General features: G+C 50.2%; 1 protein-coding gene across 2 annotated transcripts; it reads left to right on the top strand.

The window, feature by feature from the left end:
• Nucleotides 1–1,342: 1,342 nt before the first annotated feature.
• On the top strand, nucleotides 1,343–14,072 carry PRELP (proline and arginine rich end leucine rich repeat protein). Of its 2 annotated transcripts, none has more exons than XM_007988882.3 (3): nucleotides 1,343–1,484; nucleotides 10,064–11,052; nucleotides 13,614–14,072. In XM_007988882.3, the coding sequence occupies exons 2-3, from the start codon at nucleotides 10,080–10,082 to the stop codon at nucleotides 13,787–13,789; spliced, it is 1,149 nt and encodes a 382-aa protein (XP_007987073.1). In that variant the 5' UTR covers nucleotides 1,343–1,484; nucleotides 10,064–10,079; the 3' UTR covers nucleotides 13,790–14,072. The 2 variants fall into 2 exon arrangements, with proteins under 2 accessions (XP_007987073.1, XP_007987072.1); XM_007988881.3 differs by having other exon boundaries at nucleotides 1,344–1,494.
• Nucleotides 14,073–15,540: the final 1,468 nt, after the last annotated feature.

Raw genomic sequence — 15,540 nt, 5'->3', positions numbered from 1 at the left:
CCCTAATTTTAATGTTTTGTCCTCTACCCCATATTGGGGAGGGCAGGCAGGCAGTCCCCTGTCACTGGGCTCTGCAGCTCCCCATGGAACCAATAATAGAGTAGAAAATTGCATTGCATTTTCTAAGTAGTCAGCTGGGATGGCAGGATTTTTTTTTTTTTTTTGAGACAGAGTCGCACTCTTGTTGCCCAGGCTGGAGTGCAGCAGGACGATCTTGGCTCACTGCAAGCTCTGCCTCCCGGGTTCAGGCAATTCTCCTGCCTCAGCCTCCCTAGCAGCTGGGATTACAGGCACCTGCCACCACACCTGGCTAATTTTTTGTATTTTTAGTAGAGACAGGGTTTCACCATGTTGGCCAGGTTGGTCTCGCACTCCTGACCTCAGGTGATCTACCTGCCTCTGCCTCCCAAAGTGCTGGAATTACAGGCATGAGTCACCGTGCCCAGCCATGGCAAGAAATTTTGATGGGCATCTACTGAACTGCAAGTGTGTTGTGCTTTCTTAACTGAGGGGCATTGTTAGAGGATTGTTAGAGGTAATGGTGTTACTTGAATGGGTCTTCTGGGGTGTTGATGTGCACGGGGGAAATTTCGATTTCCCATCACTTTGTGTGATGACCACACAGCCCCTAAATCTCACCTAAGTGTGATATAGAGAAGCCGAAAGAAGCCACTGCGTTGTCCACATGAGCTAGGAACAGTGACTTTAGGTCTTACATTAAATCTTAATTCTGCCTTAACTTTGCTGTGCAACTCAGGCCAGACTTCTCCCTCTCTGGTTCTCAGAACAGCTCTGGCAGCCAAACCGAAGTTACCTCCTAAGCCAGCTTGAGACTCCACTCCCTTTGCCACCTCCTGGAGAAGATAACTTAGGGAAAGACTGTCACTGCTCAGAGGAAGCATCCCAAACCCTTCACTGGTTTAGGAATTTAACACCATGGAGCAACGGCCCCAAAAGGCAAGGCAATTGTCAGGAGGAATTAAACAGGCTAGTGCGGGACCCAGCCATCCGGTCCTGGCTTACACAGAGGTTGCTTTTCATGCCTTTTCCCTCTGTTAATTTGGCTTGTTTTCCAAACATGGGTCAAACAACCCCTCTTCAGAAGTGGCAGCAGCAGAAGGAAATGTTATTAAAAATGAGTCTGTTAGTGGGAATGGTGTGTGGATGAAGTCTTTGGGAGTTTTGGCTGCCAAATAAAGACTTTATTGTCATTCCTCCTTTCCCAAGCTCCCTCCCTCTCTCCTCTCCTCTCCTCCCTCCCTCCTCCCTCCTCTCCTCCCCTCCCTCCCTAAGATCTGCCCCTCCCTCCCCCTAAGCTAACCTCCCCACCCCAATAGGATCTGGTGGAAGAAAAGTGAGGCAAACACAAGCACGCACACACCACTGGGAGATCAGATCTTCTAGCTGGCTCTCTGCTGCCACAGCTCCGCCGAAGGGAGGGGGTGGAAGAGGAGGACTAAACTCAGAGCTGAGAGGAGAGGCAGGTGTGTGCAGGTAAGCCCAGTCGGGAGATGGGCAGGAGACTCGGAAGAATCTTTCATCCAGTAAGTTTCCTCCTGATCTGTCCATTTACTGATCCAGTCTCTATCCTCTTACTCCTTCCTTCCTCCCACCTCTTTTTCCTCTCAAATGAGTTCAAATTTAGTCTTCCTAATTTCTTTCCTAAGCCTCTTCCTCTTCTTTTCATCATTCTATACCCCTATATTTGCTTGCTGCAAAAGTTAAGCTTTCCTGCTACAGAAGTTTGTTGTAGCACAGTGAGCCACGCTGCACAAAGTGTCTCTACAGATCAGGTGTTTCCATAGAAACTGGACTCCAGAACCCATTTCTTTGCACCTTTTGCATATTGTCACACATTGTGGAAGTCACACGCATCACACGGAGGCTGCACTTTCACTACCACCACCCCACATGGCCATACAAAATGAAGACATCCTGTCCGTTCACCTCTGCCCTCTACATCTGACATGCAGAGCTAGACCACATCGCCGCCAGACACCAGCGGACACACACACACAGGCGCACATGTTCCCCACATCTTGTCTCTCGCCCTTTCACACACCTCCCCAGCTGTAAGAACAACGGCAAAGTACGTCTTCCCGTTGAGATGGCAGAGCCAGAAGAAAATCTTGCATCCCAAGTCCAGGCTGAATAGGGAGGAGATAAACAAGAGTGGGAGCTGGAAGGGTTTCTTCATTATTTAGGGCTTGACTGGGGAGGAGGGAGAGAAAAGTGGCTTTTTCCAACCTGCACAGGGTCTTCTCAGCAGCTTTGAATTTCTGTCTCACTGGTCCAAACCACTTGGCTTTTGGAAAGAAAGAAAAGCAACCCAGTTCTCAATCCTTGCAGGTCCTAATTTCCAGCTCTGCGGACAGCTCATTTTTTATTTTTTAGTTTTCCTGCAGGCAGCCAGAAAAATATTTTTCTTTAAAGCCGTTCTGAAATTATTCCAACCATTCAGGTTGGCAAAAGGTCCTGTGGCAGAGGAGAAAAAAGAAAAAAAAGGCGGCAGTTCCTTAAGCAGTTGGGGAGGGGAAAACTGAAGGGTGGCCCCTCTCCTGCTCCCCTGCCCACTCCTCTCCATTAATAGAGAGGGGCTGTCCCAAGGCAGGCAGGGTAGAGGGAGATCAGGGTCCCACACACAGCTATTCTTCACAATCACCTGAGGGCAGGAGAGGGAGGAGTGTGGAGGGCTTACTAAAAATACAGATGTCCGCTCTCACTACAGATCTACTGAATCAAGACTCAGGAGTCGTGTTTTAATACTTCAGGAGATTCTGATGGTCCACCAGGGCTTGAGAATCAGGGGCCTGAGAGAGAGCTTTGCTGTCATTTTTAAGCTCAAGACTCTGGCAGTGTTAGCTGGGCAGAAGGACTGTGTCCTGGAAAAGGAGCTCCAGAGTGTCCCAAATAGGCCATCCCTTTTTTTGGGGAGTGGGAGTAAACAGGGTAGGGCTGTCTTACTCTCTCCTCCTTGCAAGCACAAGCAGCCATATATACCACAGAGGAACATTCCGGTCAGAAAGTTCCCCCAAGATGGCTCCACAGAGCTTCTGTTTCCCCTCACCTGCTCATCTGCCTGCCCCAGGACCCCAGGAGCACGTGCTGGTCTCTTCCCCTGACCCTTCTAGGCCCTGCTCCTCCTGCCCAGCAGCCGCCTGTCTGGGGTCTCACAGAGGGTGGGCCGAACACTTTCTTCATTTCCCTCCACCTCCCTAGGGTGCAACCCCATTTATCAGGCATGTGAGTGAAGCATTTCAAGGCTGGAAGGGGCAAAAAGCTGGGTGTAAAAGGCTGGGAGAAGTCACGAATCACCGTGGAACTCCACGGCCTGCTGAGGAAGGCAGACTTGCACCTTCTCTGGCTAGTGTCCCCTCACCTGTTGCAGAACACATGGGTGAGAAGGTAGTGAATGACAGGAACTCTCATTTACTGCTGGTGGGAAGGCAAAATAATAAAGCCATTTTGAAAGACAAAAAAAATAAATAAATAAAAAGACCAAAAAAAAAAAAAAAAAAAGACAGAACAAGCTTTCCCTAGGTGGCTGGCGGCTTCCAGAGTCTCTTCAATTAGTGTTTCTGAGACCCAAGTGTGATCTCACAAAGCCACAAAGGGGAGGAAGTTGCTCTGTGTGGAAGAGCTGGTACCCCACCCACAAGGATCCCTGCCTTTGAGCAGTGCATGGGGGCTGCCCTCTAGCCAGGCTGGAGGGAAAGAGACCCCATTACTTTGAAATAATATCAACAAAACCTTAACATTGACAGAACACTCACTTTGCGTGTATTGACTCATTTAACTCTCAAAACAGAAAAGAATGTGTTAATACGCCCATTTTACAGAGGAGAAAAGCAATTGCTTTGCCTAAGCCTACCCAGCTAAGCATCTGAAGAACTGCAGGGTTGGGTCTCAGATCTATAACCACTCAAGGCATCAGACACACTCTTCTAGGCTTTCTTCAAGGGTTGGAGATGCTGGGGGAGTGGGGCAGAGAAGGATATGGTGGGTGGCAGGGGCAGAGAAGGATATGGTAGGCGGCAGGCTGTCAGAGAAAAGTCGTCTCACCCTGGTTTCTTCCCCACCACTCAGAATGGAAAACTTGCTCTTCTAGACTAGTGGCCTGAGGCCAGAAAATCTTCATTCTGTTTACACTTTGCCTTGTGGTAGACACTGGGGAGACAGATGGTCTCTCCATAATAGTGTTATTTTTATTTTTAGCACTTTTTGATCTGTAGTGCATTTTAAAGCTGCTAACCACACTTGCTTCTGACAACTGTGTAGGGAATATAGGTATAGGGAAGATTCTGTTATTCCCATTTTACAGATAAGAAAACTGAGGCCCAGAACAGGGTTCATATCACTAGGTATGGTGGAGGGGTGAGAATCTTCTCTTCTAACTAGTATGCACCTAGCAGACTCTCCTTCCACTGCCCCAGGCAAGCTCATCCTTCTATCATTTCACCTTCCTAGAAAGGGGCATCTTGAAGTCATCACGCCCCCATAAGGCTCCTTTGTTATCTCAGGACCATATCAGCCCTAATGGGGGCCTTGAAAGGGCTTCAGGCTCACTCCTCTGCTAACTGTGCTCATAAATTGGCAAAGACTGCTTGATTCTCTCTGCTTTCAACCCCCTTCTGGACTACAGGAAGAGATAAAGAGAGCAGGATGGCTTTCGACATCTAGGTTGAGAACAGAAAGAAGGCAAAAAAGAGAGAGGGATGTTCCAATGTTCACAGGCACAGTGCTGGGTCAGAAGTAGCCCCATTCTCTACCGCAGGGTAGCTCTGGGTCAAGGCATGGAGGCTTAGGGGTGACCAATTAGACAGGAGATCTGACAAGTAAGAAGAATGCCAGCTCAGGGTGCAGAGTAACCCTGCTGCTAACCCTGCCTAGCCCTGGGAGACAAACCCAACCTCATTCTCAGCCCAACCTCAACCTCTCCATACAAAGCCAATTAGCCTTAAATAGCTGCTCCTAATGTCTTGACCAATCCATCAGGACTTCCACCCATCCCTGCTCTGAGCAGAAACATTCCACCAGTCCTGGGTTTTAACAGTAAATTAATGAGAGAGATAGGGAAGGGGGCTATCTCACTTTAAAAATCAAGGAGTCCATGGGGCCCTGTGGCTCACACCTGTAATCCCAGCATTTTGGGAGACTGAGGTGAGCAGATCACTTGAGCTCAGGGGTTTGAGACCAGCCTGGGCAACATGGTAAAACCCCATCTCTACAAAAAAGACAAAAATTAGCCCGGTGTGGTAGCGCATGACTGTAGTCCCAGCTACTCAGGACGCTGTGAAGGGAGGATCACCTGAGCCCAGAGATAAGGCTGCAGTGAGCTGTGTTTGCACTACTGCACTCTCTAGCCTGATCAACAAAGGGAGACCCTGTATCACCAAAAAAAAAAAAAAAAAAATCAAAGCATCTCTCTGGATAATCTGCTCTTTATAAACAAATAAATGAGTAAGTAAGCCTCTGCCACTTGCAGATATTTTGCACTTTATAACATGCCTTCAAATGCATGATCTCATTTGATCGTCACACAGATGAGAAGCCTGGGTTGGAGAGTCAGAGCCAGGAGTCAAGCCCAGATCCACAATAATTGGAATTGAAATTAGAATTTAAAACTCTCTTAGGGGCTGGGCACAGTGGCTCACACCTGTAATCCCAGCAATTTGAAAGGCCGAGGTGGGAGGATCACTTGAGCTTAGGAGTTCAAGACCAGCCTGGGCAAATAGTGAGACCCCCCATCTCATTTTTGTTTAACGTGAAAAAAGAAAAAAAAGAAATTAAGATTCTCTTAGGAAACGTTCTCAAACGTGGAAAGTGAGTGTTGGGTTGGGCAAAGCATAGCTTTTCTCTTCCATTAAGCAGCAGCTTTTCCAGAACCGATGGTGGAGAGCAGAACTGCATGCAGTTGGCTGTTGTAGGTGGTCAACAAACCTTCACTGATTGAGCAATGAGTAGAGCCCAGTAGAAAGCTGTGGGTGGAGAGGTGCACTTGCGAAAGCATAAGAAAAATTTAAAAACACACATGGACCCATCCTAAGGAATCTTATGATTGGACAGAATTTTCTAGAAGGCAGGAGCATAGAGTGAGGCTCTGAGGCTTTGTAGGAGGGACTATGACTACCCATGGAGTCCAGGTACCCTCAGTCTGTCACATGGATTCTGGTTTTAGAGACCTAGGACATCACGGAGCCCTGCCAGAGAGAATGGCTGTGCTGTCAGCTGTCACAACTTCTCATCCTGCCTCATGGCAAAGCTCCAGTAGGAAGACACATCACCCCATGAGAAAAGCCTTAGAAATGAACGCTATTTCCTTAAGAGAGAAGCATCCCTGCAGTTGGAATGGTTCTGATTCAGCCCTGGGGCTGAGGGAAGGGGAGGAGAGCAGGTTCAGCTTCCCCACAAAACTTGCTCCTGGGAGCGTTTCCTGGGGAACCTCCTATTGGCTCTGGGAGTGGCTTGGGTAGGCCCAGAGGGTTGGAATGTAAACAGTTCAGTGGACTAGTGAAAAGATAAGTGCCCAAAGGGTCTGGTGCTGCACACGGGGATGAGGAAGGCCTGTGTTTACTGTGGATGAGAAGGCATGCGTGGTTAGCCTGCTGGGTGGAGCTATGAGTGACCTGCCTGTTCCTCTCACCCCTGACGATGAAAACCAGGGCTGCCCTGGCACTGAGCCAAGGAAACCCCCCCGCCCCCCCTACCCCAGCACAGGTCACAGCCACGATGCCTCACTGCTTTTGCTGGAAGCCCTGGGCAAATTTGTGCCCAGTCCCTGGCATATGCTTTCAGTGACAAAGGCAATGAAGGGATAAAGGAAAACCCCCGCCAGTGCTGGGAGCCTCCTTGGGACAGGGTTTCTCATAGTATGAAAGATTTCTTGCTCATTTCTAGGCTTCTGGGAGATTAGAAAATAATTTTTTTAAATCAGGGTCACAAAAATTGAGGCTTTTAGAAATGTTTGTTTTAGAATACTAATGCTTTAACCACCCGCTTAATTTATATGCAAGATGACTGTTCTGTTTTCCAGAAAATAACAGAACTTACACAATGTTAATTCATAGTTCACCAATTACAAGTGAAGTGGGGTTCAGCCAACAAGACTCAAGCTTAAAGTTTTGCAATTAATGCCTTCTCTTTTTAATCCTTGCAATGTATCTCTGAGAATGTTACATCCTTAACAGATTAAGCCAAAAACTTAACTGCAAGATCCTTTGTGATAGGAGGCCAGGGAAAATGGCCTTCCAGACCCCCATGGAGAGGCCTGCCTTGGAAGAGACCACCTTAGAGGGAGGTGGAGAAGCAACAGAGGCTGAAGGACAGTCTTTGCCCTCCTTCCCTCCTGCCTTCCTTTTTTCCTTCCGATACTCAGTGTACTGCATAAGGGCTCACATACGCACATGAGTGAGTTTGCTTATGTGATGGGACCTGGACAGGTGTGTGTGTGAGAGTGTGCAGACCGGGGGGTCAAGGGTGTGTGTGTGTGTGTCCATGCGCATAACCTGCAGTGAGACACCCTCCACCCATCCATGGCTAAGCTCTTCTCTTTCCGGTTTCTTGTCACATTCAGCTTCTGAGCATCTGTCCTAGAATTTAGCAGCTGTGAGTGGCTTCTGTTGTCTTCCTTTGATCAAAGCCAGCAAGGAGCCAGGCACTGGGTCAAGCAAGAAAAGAGTCTAAGCTGACATGGGTTCAGAGGGAAGGCAGGAGAGGCAGAGTGTCTGAATCAGCACGGTGATCACAGGGTCCAGACGCAAGCTGGAGACATACTCCAGCCCACCCTATCTCAGAGAAGCTTGCATCCCCCGTGTGTCCAGACCTCGAAGCAGTGGAAGGGGCACCCCAATTCTGAGGAAGAGGCAAGGAGGGCCAGTTGAAGCAATGTGAGACTGGGGATCCTGGCTAGGGGTGTCATAGGAATGATAGCCTTGGAGAGGGGAAGGTATAGGGCATCCCCTCCAGGGACCCTTCCTAGCCTAGGCCAGGGGGATGCCCGTGGGAGCTGCCTATTTCTGTCTGCAGCCATGAGTCTGTTGTTATTTCCCCAGTTTCAGTTCAACTCAAACCACATGGCCTTATCTGGAGGGTCATCGGGGCCAATGGGAAGGAGGGCAACACCAAAACATCCTTCAGCTCCATATTTCAATGTCACTGTGGCTAGTGGGAGGTTCTTCTTGATATCCCACCTCAATACCACCAACTCCAAAGGATATGGGAGAAGCAATATCTAATCAAAAGAAAGGAAAGTGTTTTCTCCACATCTTTCAATCCCTTCTCTGTTTACTTTCCTGGGAGCCTCCACATCTGGGGAGACATTCTTGGCATATTTCCCAATGGCAAAGACGAGTGTTCTCTGAGCCAAGTGCAGGGAGTGGGGAGAGGGGTGAGGAGGCCCAGAGCATCTGTGAGCCAGGGTGGATGCAAAGGTGTCGGCAGCACTTCCCTCCCTTCCCAAGATCCCACTAGCTCTCCTCTGGAAGGGAGGAGGCCTTGGTTCTTGTCCAAGGCCTAGGTTCTTGGGTCTGCTGTTAAATAGCATCCTGGCCTTGGCAAGCCACTTCTTCCCTCTAGTCCTCAGTTTTGTAAACGGTGGGGTCTGGAGTTGATTGGTGGATGGAGTAGTTGAGGCTGAGCCAGAACCACATCTCCAGAATCCCACCTGGTGTCTTCAGCAAGCTGGAGAACCTGCTGCTCCTGGATCTCCAGCACAACAGGCTGAGTTGATTGGTGGATTTCAAGCCATTTTTAGCAAAGAAACATGTTCCCCTCTCCCCCACACCAAATGAATGCTTTGGGTAAACCTCATTATATATAATAGGTTTTTTTAAAAAGAGAGCTGCTGAGGTTGACACAGGGGTGGGTTGAGGGTACCCCAGGCCCATCTCCTTAGTCTCCTCCCCACAGGGGTGCTCCACAGAAATGAAGGCAGAGTTGGAAAACCACTATGTTATGGGATCTTTAAGGACTTTTCTGTATTTAACCAGGACTATAGTTCATAGTCCTAACTATGGACTATGGTTCATACATCCTAACATCTCTCTCATGAAGACACTGATGATTTTCTCAGCCTGTGAATGGGAGGACTGAGGGCCAGAGTGGTTAAGGATCTTCTCCGACAAGCCCCAGGACTCCTGACTCCAAGTCCAGTGTACTTTCTTTCTTTCTTTTTTTTTTTTTTTTTTTTTTTTTTGACAGAGTTTTGCTCTTGTTGCCCAGGCTGGAGTGCATTGGTGCAATCTCGGCTCACTGCAACCTCCTCCCGGGTTCAAGAGATTCTCCTGCCTCAGCCTCCCAAGTAGCTGGGATTACAGGTGTCCATCACCACACCCTGCTAATTTTTTGTATTTAGTAGAGACGGGGTTTCTCCATGTTGGTCAGGCTGATCTTGAACTCCTGACCTCAAGTGATCCACCTGCCTTGGTCTCTCTCCCAAAGTGCTGGGATTACAGGTGTGTATACCACTGCTCCAGCCCCAGCCCCAGCCCCAATGTGCTTTCTTTTTTTTTGAGACAGAATCTCACTCTGTCACCCAGGCTGGAGTGCAGCGGCATGATCTCAGCTCATTGCAAGCTCCTCCTCCCGTGTTCACGCCATTCTCCTGCCTCAGCCTCCCGAGTAGCTGGGACTACAGGAGCCCTCCACCACGCCCAGCTAATTTTTTGTATTTTTAGTAGAGATGGGGTTTCACCGTGTTAGCCAGGATGGTCTCGATCTCCCGAACTCGTGATCTGCCCACCTCGGCCTCCCAAAGTGCTGGAATTACAGGCGTGAGCCACCACGCCCGGCCCCCAGTGTGCTTTCTACCAGCATGCCCCCTGCCCTCTTCAAAGCAGGCTCAACACGTCAAGTGGCTAAGCCAATGGCCAAGGAATCCAGAGCCTCAAACCCTTGTTACTCCCTCACCTGCTGGGTACAGGCAAACAAGGAGATGCTTCTACAGCTCCCCGAGCTCTGCCCATCTTCCCTGGAGCTCTAGTTCTGCCCAATTCTGGCTTCAAAAACATGACATCTAGTTACTGAGGGCCCAAGGCTAATGACCTCCTGTGTCTTCTCCCTGCAGGTGCATCACCTAGATCATGAGGTCACCCCTCTGCTGGCTCCTCCCACTTCTCATCTTGGCCTCGGTGGCCCAAGGCCAGTCAACAAGACGACCAAGACCCGGGACTGGGCCCGGGCGCAGACCCAGACCCAGGCCCAGGCCCACACCCAGCTTTCCTCAGCCTCATGAACCAGCAGAGCCAACAGACCTGCCTCCTCCCCTCCCTCCAGGCCCTCCATCTGTCTTCCCTGACTGTCCCCGCGAATGCTACTGCCCCCCTGATTTCCCATCTGCCCTCTACTGTGATAGCCGCAACCTGCGAAAGGTCCCTGTCATCCCGCCCCGCATCCATTACCTCTATCTCCAAAACAACTTCATCACTGAGCTCCCGCTGGAGTCCTTCCAGAATGCCACAGGCCTGCGATGGATTAACCTGGACAACAACCGAATCCGCAAGATAGACCAGAGGGTGCTGGAGAAATTGCCTGGCCTGGTGTTCCTCTACATGGAGAAGAACCAGTTGGAAGAGGTCCCCTCGGCCCTGCCCCGGAACCTGGAGCAGTTGAGGCTGAGCCAGAACCACATCTCCAGAATCCCGCCTGGCGTCTTCAGCAAGCTGGAGAACCTGCTGCTCCTGGATCTCCAGCACAACAGGCTGAGCGACGGCGTCTTCAAGCCCGACACTTTTCAGGGCCTCAAGAACCTCATGCAGCTCAACCTGGCCCACAATATCCTGAGAAAGATGCCGCCCAGGGTCCCTACCGCCATTCACCAGCTCTACCTGGACAGCAACAAGATTGAGACCATCCCTAACGGATATTTCAAGAGCTTTCCCAATCTTGCCTTCATTCGGCTTAACTACAACAAGCTGACAGACAGGGGACTCCCCAAGAACTCCTTTAACATCTCCAACCTGCTCGTGCTCCACCTGTCACACAACAGGATCAGCAGTGTGCCCGCCATCAACAACAGGCTGGAACACCTGTACCTCAACAACAACAGCATCGAGAGTGAGTGGGGTGGGCCAGGGCAGGGCCGAAGGCAAGGATGTTGGCTTGTGTAGCGCCTCTACCCTCTCTAGGGAGTCTCAGGGTGGGGTGGTATAAAAAGCATCCACTTTGGCACTGGACTTCAATTTATGGCCTTGCCACTTGCTATCTGGGCGACCTTGAAAAGATATTTGACCTCTCTGGGAAGTTTCCTCATCTGTAAAGTGAGAATGGTAATAATACCTTCTATCACGAAGGTGATATGAAGATGTAATAGTTTAATACGGAGAAAGTGCCCAGAATACCATACCTAGAGGGTCATAGGTTTTCTTCCTCCATTCTTCCTCAGCCCCAGTTCCTTGGCAACTGGATCTATAGGTAGTGTAGACATGGAATATACTCCTGGACATTATACTAAAGACAGAACAGAGACATTTAAATACCTATCCTGAAATGTCCTGGGCCGGCCCTCTGCAGAAACCTGCCCCTGTGGGAGGATGCTTCTTCCCAAACCTGAGCCTGGGTTTTTATTCAGGGTACGCAACTGGTAAAAATGAGGCAGTCAGGAAAAGAAGGTCTGTATGCTGGTGCTTTCTGAATCTATCCGGAAGGGTGCAATGTTTAGGTGGACTTAAGGGAGAGTTTGCCTGACTGATATTTACAGGGTCCTGAACTTGGAGTATCAGTTGCAGCCAGGAGAGGAGGTTGGAAGTTGCAGTTTTGCTTCAATCAAAAATTTCAACTCTGAGCAGAGCACCAGCAGAAAGTTTTAGAAGTGAAATAATATTTTCTGGTCCTTGAACAAAATCAGCCTACATTCACACAAGGGATGCAGCAGCAGAAGGAAAGAGAGGGATTCAGGGAGAAGAGAAGGACCCTTAGAATGATATTTGGGGATCCTTAGGTTCCAAGCCAAAGAATGAGAGGGAGATTGTTGGTGTCTCTACCGACACCAACAATGCGCGAATAGATCTGTTTGCTCATTTGAGATAATTTCAAGAAGTAGGGGAGGATTTTTTTTAATCTTACAAAAAAAAAAAAAAAGGGAAAAGGGGAAGACTGTCTAATTTTACCCTGGAGACAGTACACTAAAATAAAACACATTACCCCCAGGAAGCTATGAGGCCAAAATACAGACAGAAAGGATACCTTGATTAATAAATGGCTGATAGGTCTTTACCAGATTATGGAAGAACAGGCTGCTAGAAGATATCCCAGCCTTCTAAGGTTGAAGTGAGAGAACTCACACCTCACCCACATGGGCCCACCCCATCCAGCCTGTCTCCTGTGTCTTTCACAGACAGAATGGGCTAAGTGGGGGCCTAGGTCAGTGTGACAATTACGTTCTTCACAATGACCGTAATGCTGCCACTGGTACTGTCCTCAAAACAGCTTGCAAAATGCCTTTGCCAACATTCTCTCCCCTGATTACAGGGAAGGCACCACTCTTACCATTTCACAGACTGAAGAACTCAGCATCAGTGTGGCTAGGCAACAGCCAGCCCCAAGCTCATAAGAGAAAACCCCTGTGTCAGGGCCCTTCTGCTACTCCAATGGTGAGGGAGAAAGAGCAGGAAAAGGAAGAGGAAGACAATTACAATGAAAATGATGCCTACTCTTCCTCCTCCTCCTCCTCCATAAATAAGTGAGGCAAAGCTTAGGGAGAATAAAACAGTTCCTTTAAATGCTGGCATGCCTGGTGCCACCGGCATCTAACAAGATGTGATGGAGGAAATGGAATCTCAGGCCACAGACCCTTCAGAATCAGTAGGCTCATCATGTCCCTGGGGCTCCAGAGCTCTCCCCAGACCCTCTTTCCTCTTCCTGTCATCCCTATTTCAGTTACCATCTTTTGCCCATCCTCATGTCTCACATCCAATTCAAAGGAAAACCTGCAGAGTAATTTTCACATCCATCTGCTGGCTTCAGATCTCACCTTACTCCATAGCTTCTCCACACTGTAGCCAGATTCATCTTTGTACAGCATAAACCTGAACATAGGGATCCCTAAGGACCCTTCCAGATTTAACACTCCAGGATACCATGGTTTAAGTATCCTATTAATAACATTGTTCTCATAAAGAGAGTCCCGTTCACTGCCGTTCCTCAGACGAGAGACCAAAAGCCTCTTAGTGAAAGACTGTTTGAAAGCCTAACTACCTTCCCAGCTTACTCTCCTTAGTACACCACATTGCACTATTACTATTCCCAGATTCACCCACAAGCAGAATTTTGGCCTCTATAACTTCATTCAAAGATTCCTCTATCAGAACACCATCCCCCAGGTCTCCACCTGTTGTAATCCTACCTATTCTTGAAGGCCCAGTTCAAAATTTACTTCCAATTCTCTAGAGTGAACTTGTAATAACAGTTGTTGATCAATTCCAACTTAATTCAATTTACAAATGAGTAAACTGAGTCTGGAGGTCAAGGCAGCTCATCTATGATCACACATTCCCAAAGCTAGCCAGTTTCAGAGAGAAGTCTACAGTCCTTGCTCTCGGGTGTCCTCCCCCTTCCGCTTCCTCATCTTGGCCGCCAGCCTCCACTCCCTGCTGATTTCTCGTCTTCTTTTTCCGTAGAAATCAACGGAACCCAGATTTGCCCCAACAACCTAGTGGCGTTCCATGACTTCTCCTCGGACCTGGAGAACGTTCCACACCTGCGCTACCTGCGGCTGGATGGGAACTACCTGAAGCCGCCCATCCCGCTGGACCTCATGATGTGCTTCCGCCTCCTGCAGTCCGTAGTCATCTAGGCCCTACTCCGCCAAGGGATCTGCTCTGACCGCACTTGAAGGCTGGGGCCCAGGCGCCTGTGCCCGCCATTCATTTTCTCTCTCTCCCTTTCTTGCTCCCAGCTTTGCCTCCCTTATCCCACCCTCGAGGCAGGGAAAAACCATCTATTCTTCTGCAGCCTCAGGAGCGAGACTTCCAAGGGCTCGGTTTGGTCCCACCCAGTTGAAAGACACCCAGTGCACACCCAAACTCCTGGCCTTCTGTGGTTTCCCTTTGTTCCAGAAACACAGATGTGTCTAAAGACTTGGTGTCCCCTTCTCTCTCCTCCCCTACCCGCCACTCCTGGGTACATCTGGGCCATGGACTGACATCTGATCTTGGTCCTGGCCCAGCAAGCAGCCGGGAGGTAAGGTTCAGAAAGTCCCCCTGGGGACTCCTCCATCTTGGGCAGCTCTGGCTCAAAGAGGCCAAGAAACCCAGTTCTCCTGGGCCAAGGATCCCTTCTGGCAAAGCTGCTGCTCCGCGGCGCGGTTCCCTGGCACCAGATATCGTCCTGGCCCTGCTGGCCCGGGTCTCCGGAAAGGAGGAGCGAGGGAATGACGGAGGTGGGGTGCAGGGTCAGGGCTGCCGCAGGGGCCTGCATCTGGCCAGCAGGTCACAGGGATGCGCAGGGGGGCCCCTCCTGTTCCAGAGTGAACATAGCACACGCTCTCCTGGCTGGGCCTCAGGGGGAACAGCCAAGGAGAAGAATGGCCCAAGGAACTAGGAAGCAGCCATGGGAGAGGGGAGGGGTTCAAGCCCGGATGGGCCCGCGTGGCGTCGATGGGTCCTCCGGCCCCCTTGCCCAACCTCGGGTTTAGGGAGCAGCGTTCACAGTGTTTGTGTGGGGGCGGGGGAGGGAAGAGGCAGCAGCCCCGCCCCCGCCATCTGTTCTCCATCAGTGTGCGCGGCCCAGGCTTTTCCACCCCCGGGAGGCGGCTCCTGAGGAACAGGGAGGAAGGGGCGGAGCACCTGGACATCTCCCAGAAGCCCCTCTACGTTTGAAAATGCGCCTCCTCCCCGGAGACAGACGCGTGGGTGCCACCTAGTGGCTGGTGGGGGTAACAGCTGGCCCCAGTCTTAACGCCTGGCCCTCTTCCTGGAGTGATTTTCCTCAGTGGAGGCGGCCCGTGGGGTCCCAACATGGAATAACCATGAGCCGTATGCATGGTGTCGCTCTCCTCTAAGGTCTAACGGGCACTAACGTCCCCACGCTGGGCTCATTCCCGTCGTGAGTGAGGGAGGTGGATAAGATTCTCCTGGCCCGGCGCGGTGGCTCACGCCTGTAATCCCAGCACTTTGGGAGGCCGAAGCGGGCGGATTATTGCCTGAGCTCAGGAGTTCGAAACCACCCTGGGCAACATGGTGAACACCCCCCACCCCCCGCCCGTCTCTACTAAAATACAAAAAAAAAATTAGCCAGGTGTAGTGGCGGGTGCCTGTAATCCCAGCTACTAGGAGGCTGAGGTGGGAGAATCGCTTGAGCCCGGGAGGCGGAGGTTGCAGTGAGCCGGGATTGTGCCACTGCACTCCAGCTTGGGTGACAGAGTGAGACTCCGTCTCAAAAAAGAAAGAAAGAAAGAAAAAAAAAGATGCTCCTCTGAGGTCCCTCCGGCACTCATGTTCCGAGTCTGGGGCTCCACACCTTAAATCGTACTCGAATGCAGGACAAGTCCTAAATATTTGCCCCTTCCCTTGAGTAACTTATTTTCTGTATGGACTGTCCCTCCTC

Source organism: Chlorocebus sabaeus, chromosome 25, assembly GCF_047675955.1.
Source record: "Chlorocebus sabaeus isolate Y175 chromosome 25, mChlSab1.0.hap1, whole genome shotgun sequence".
Taxonomy (NCBI): Eukaryota; Metazoa; Chordata; class Mammalia; order Primates; family Cercopithecidae; genus Chlorocebus; species Chlorocebus sabaeus.
Note: the sequence above shows the minus strand (reverse complement) of the source record. Positions and strands in the feature narration are given on the sequence as shown.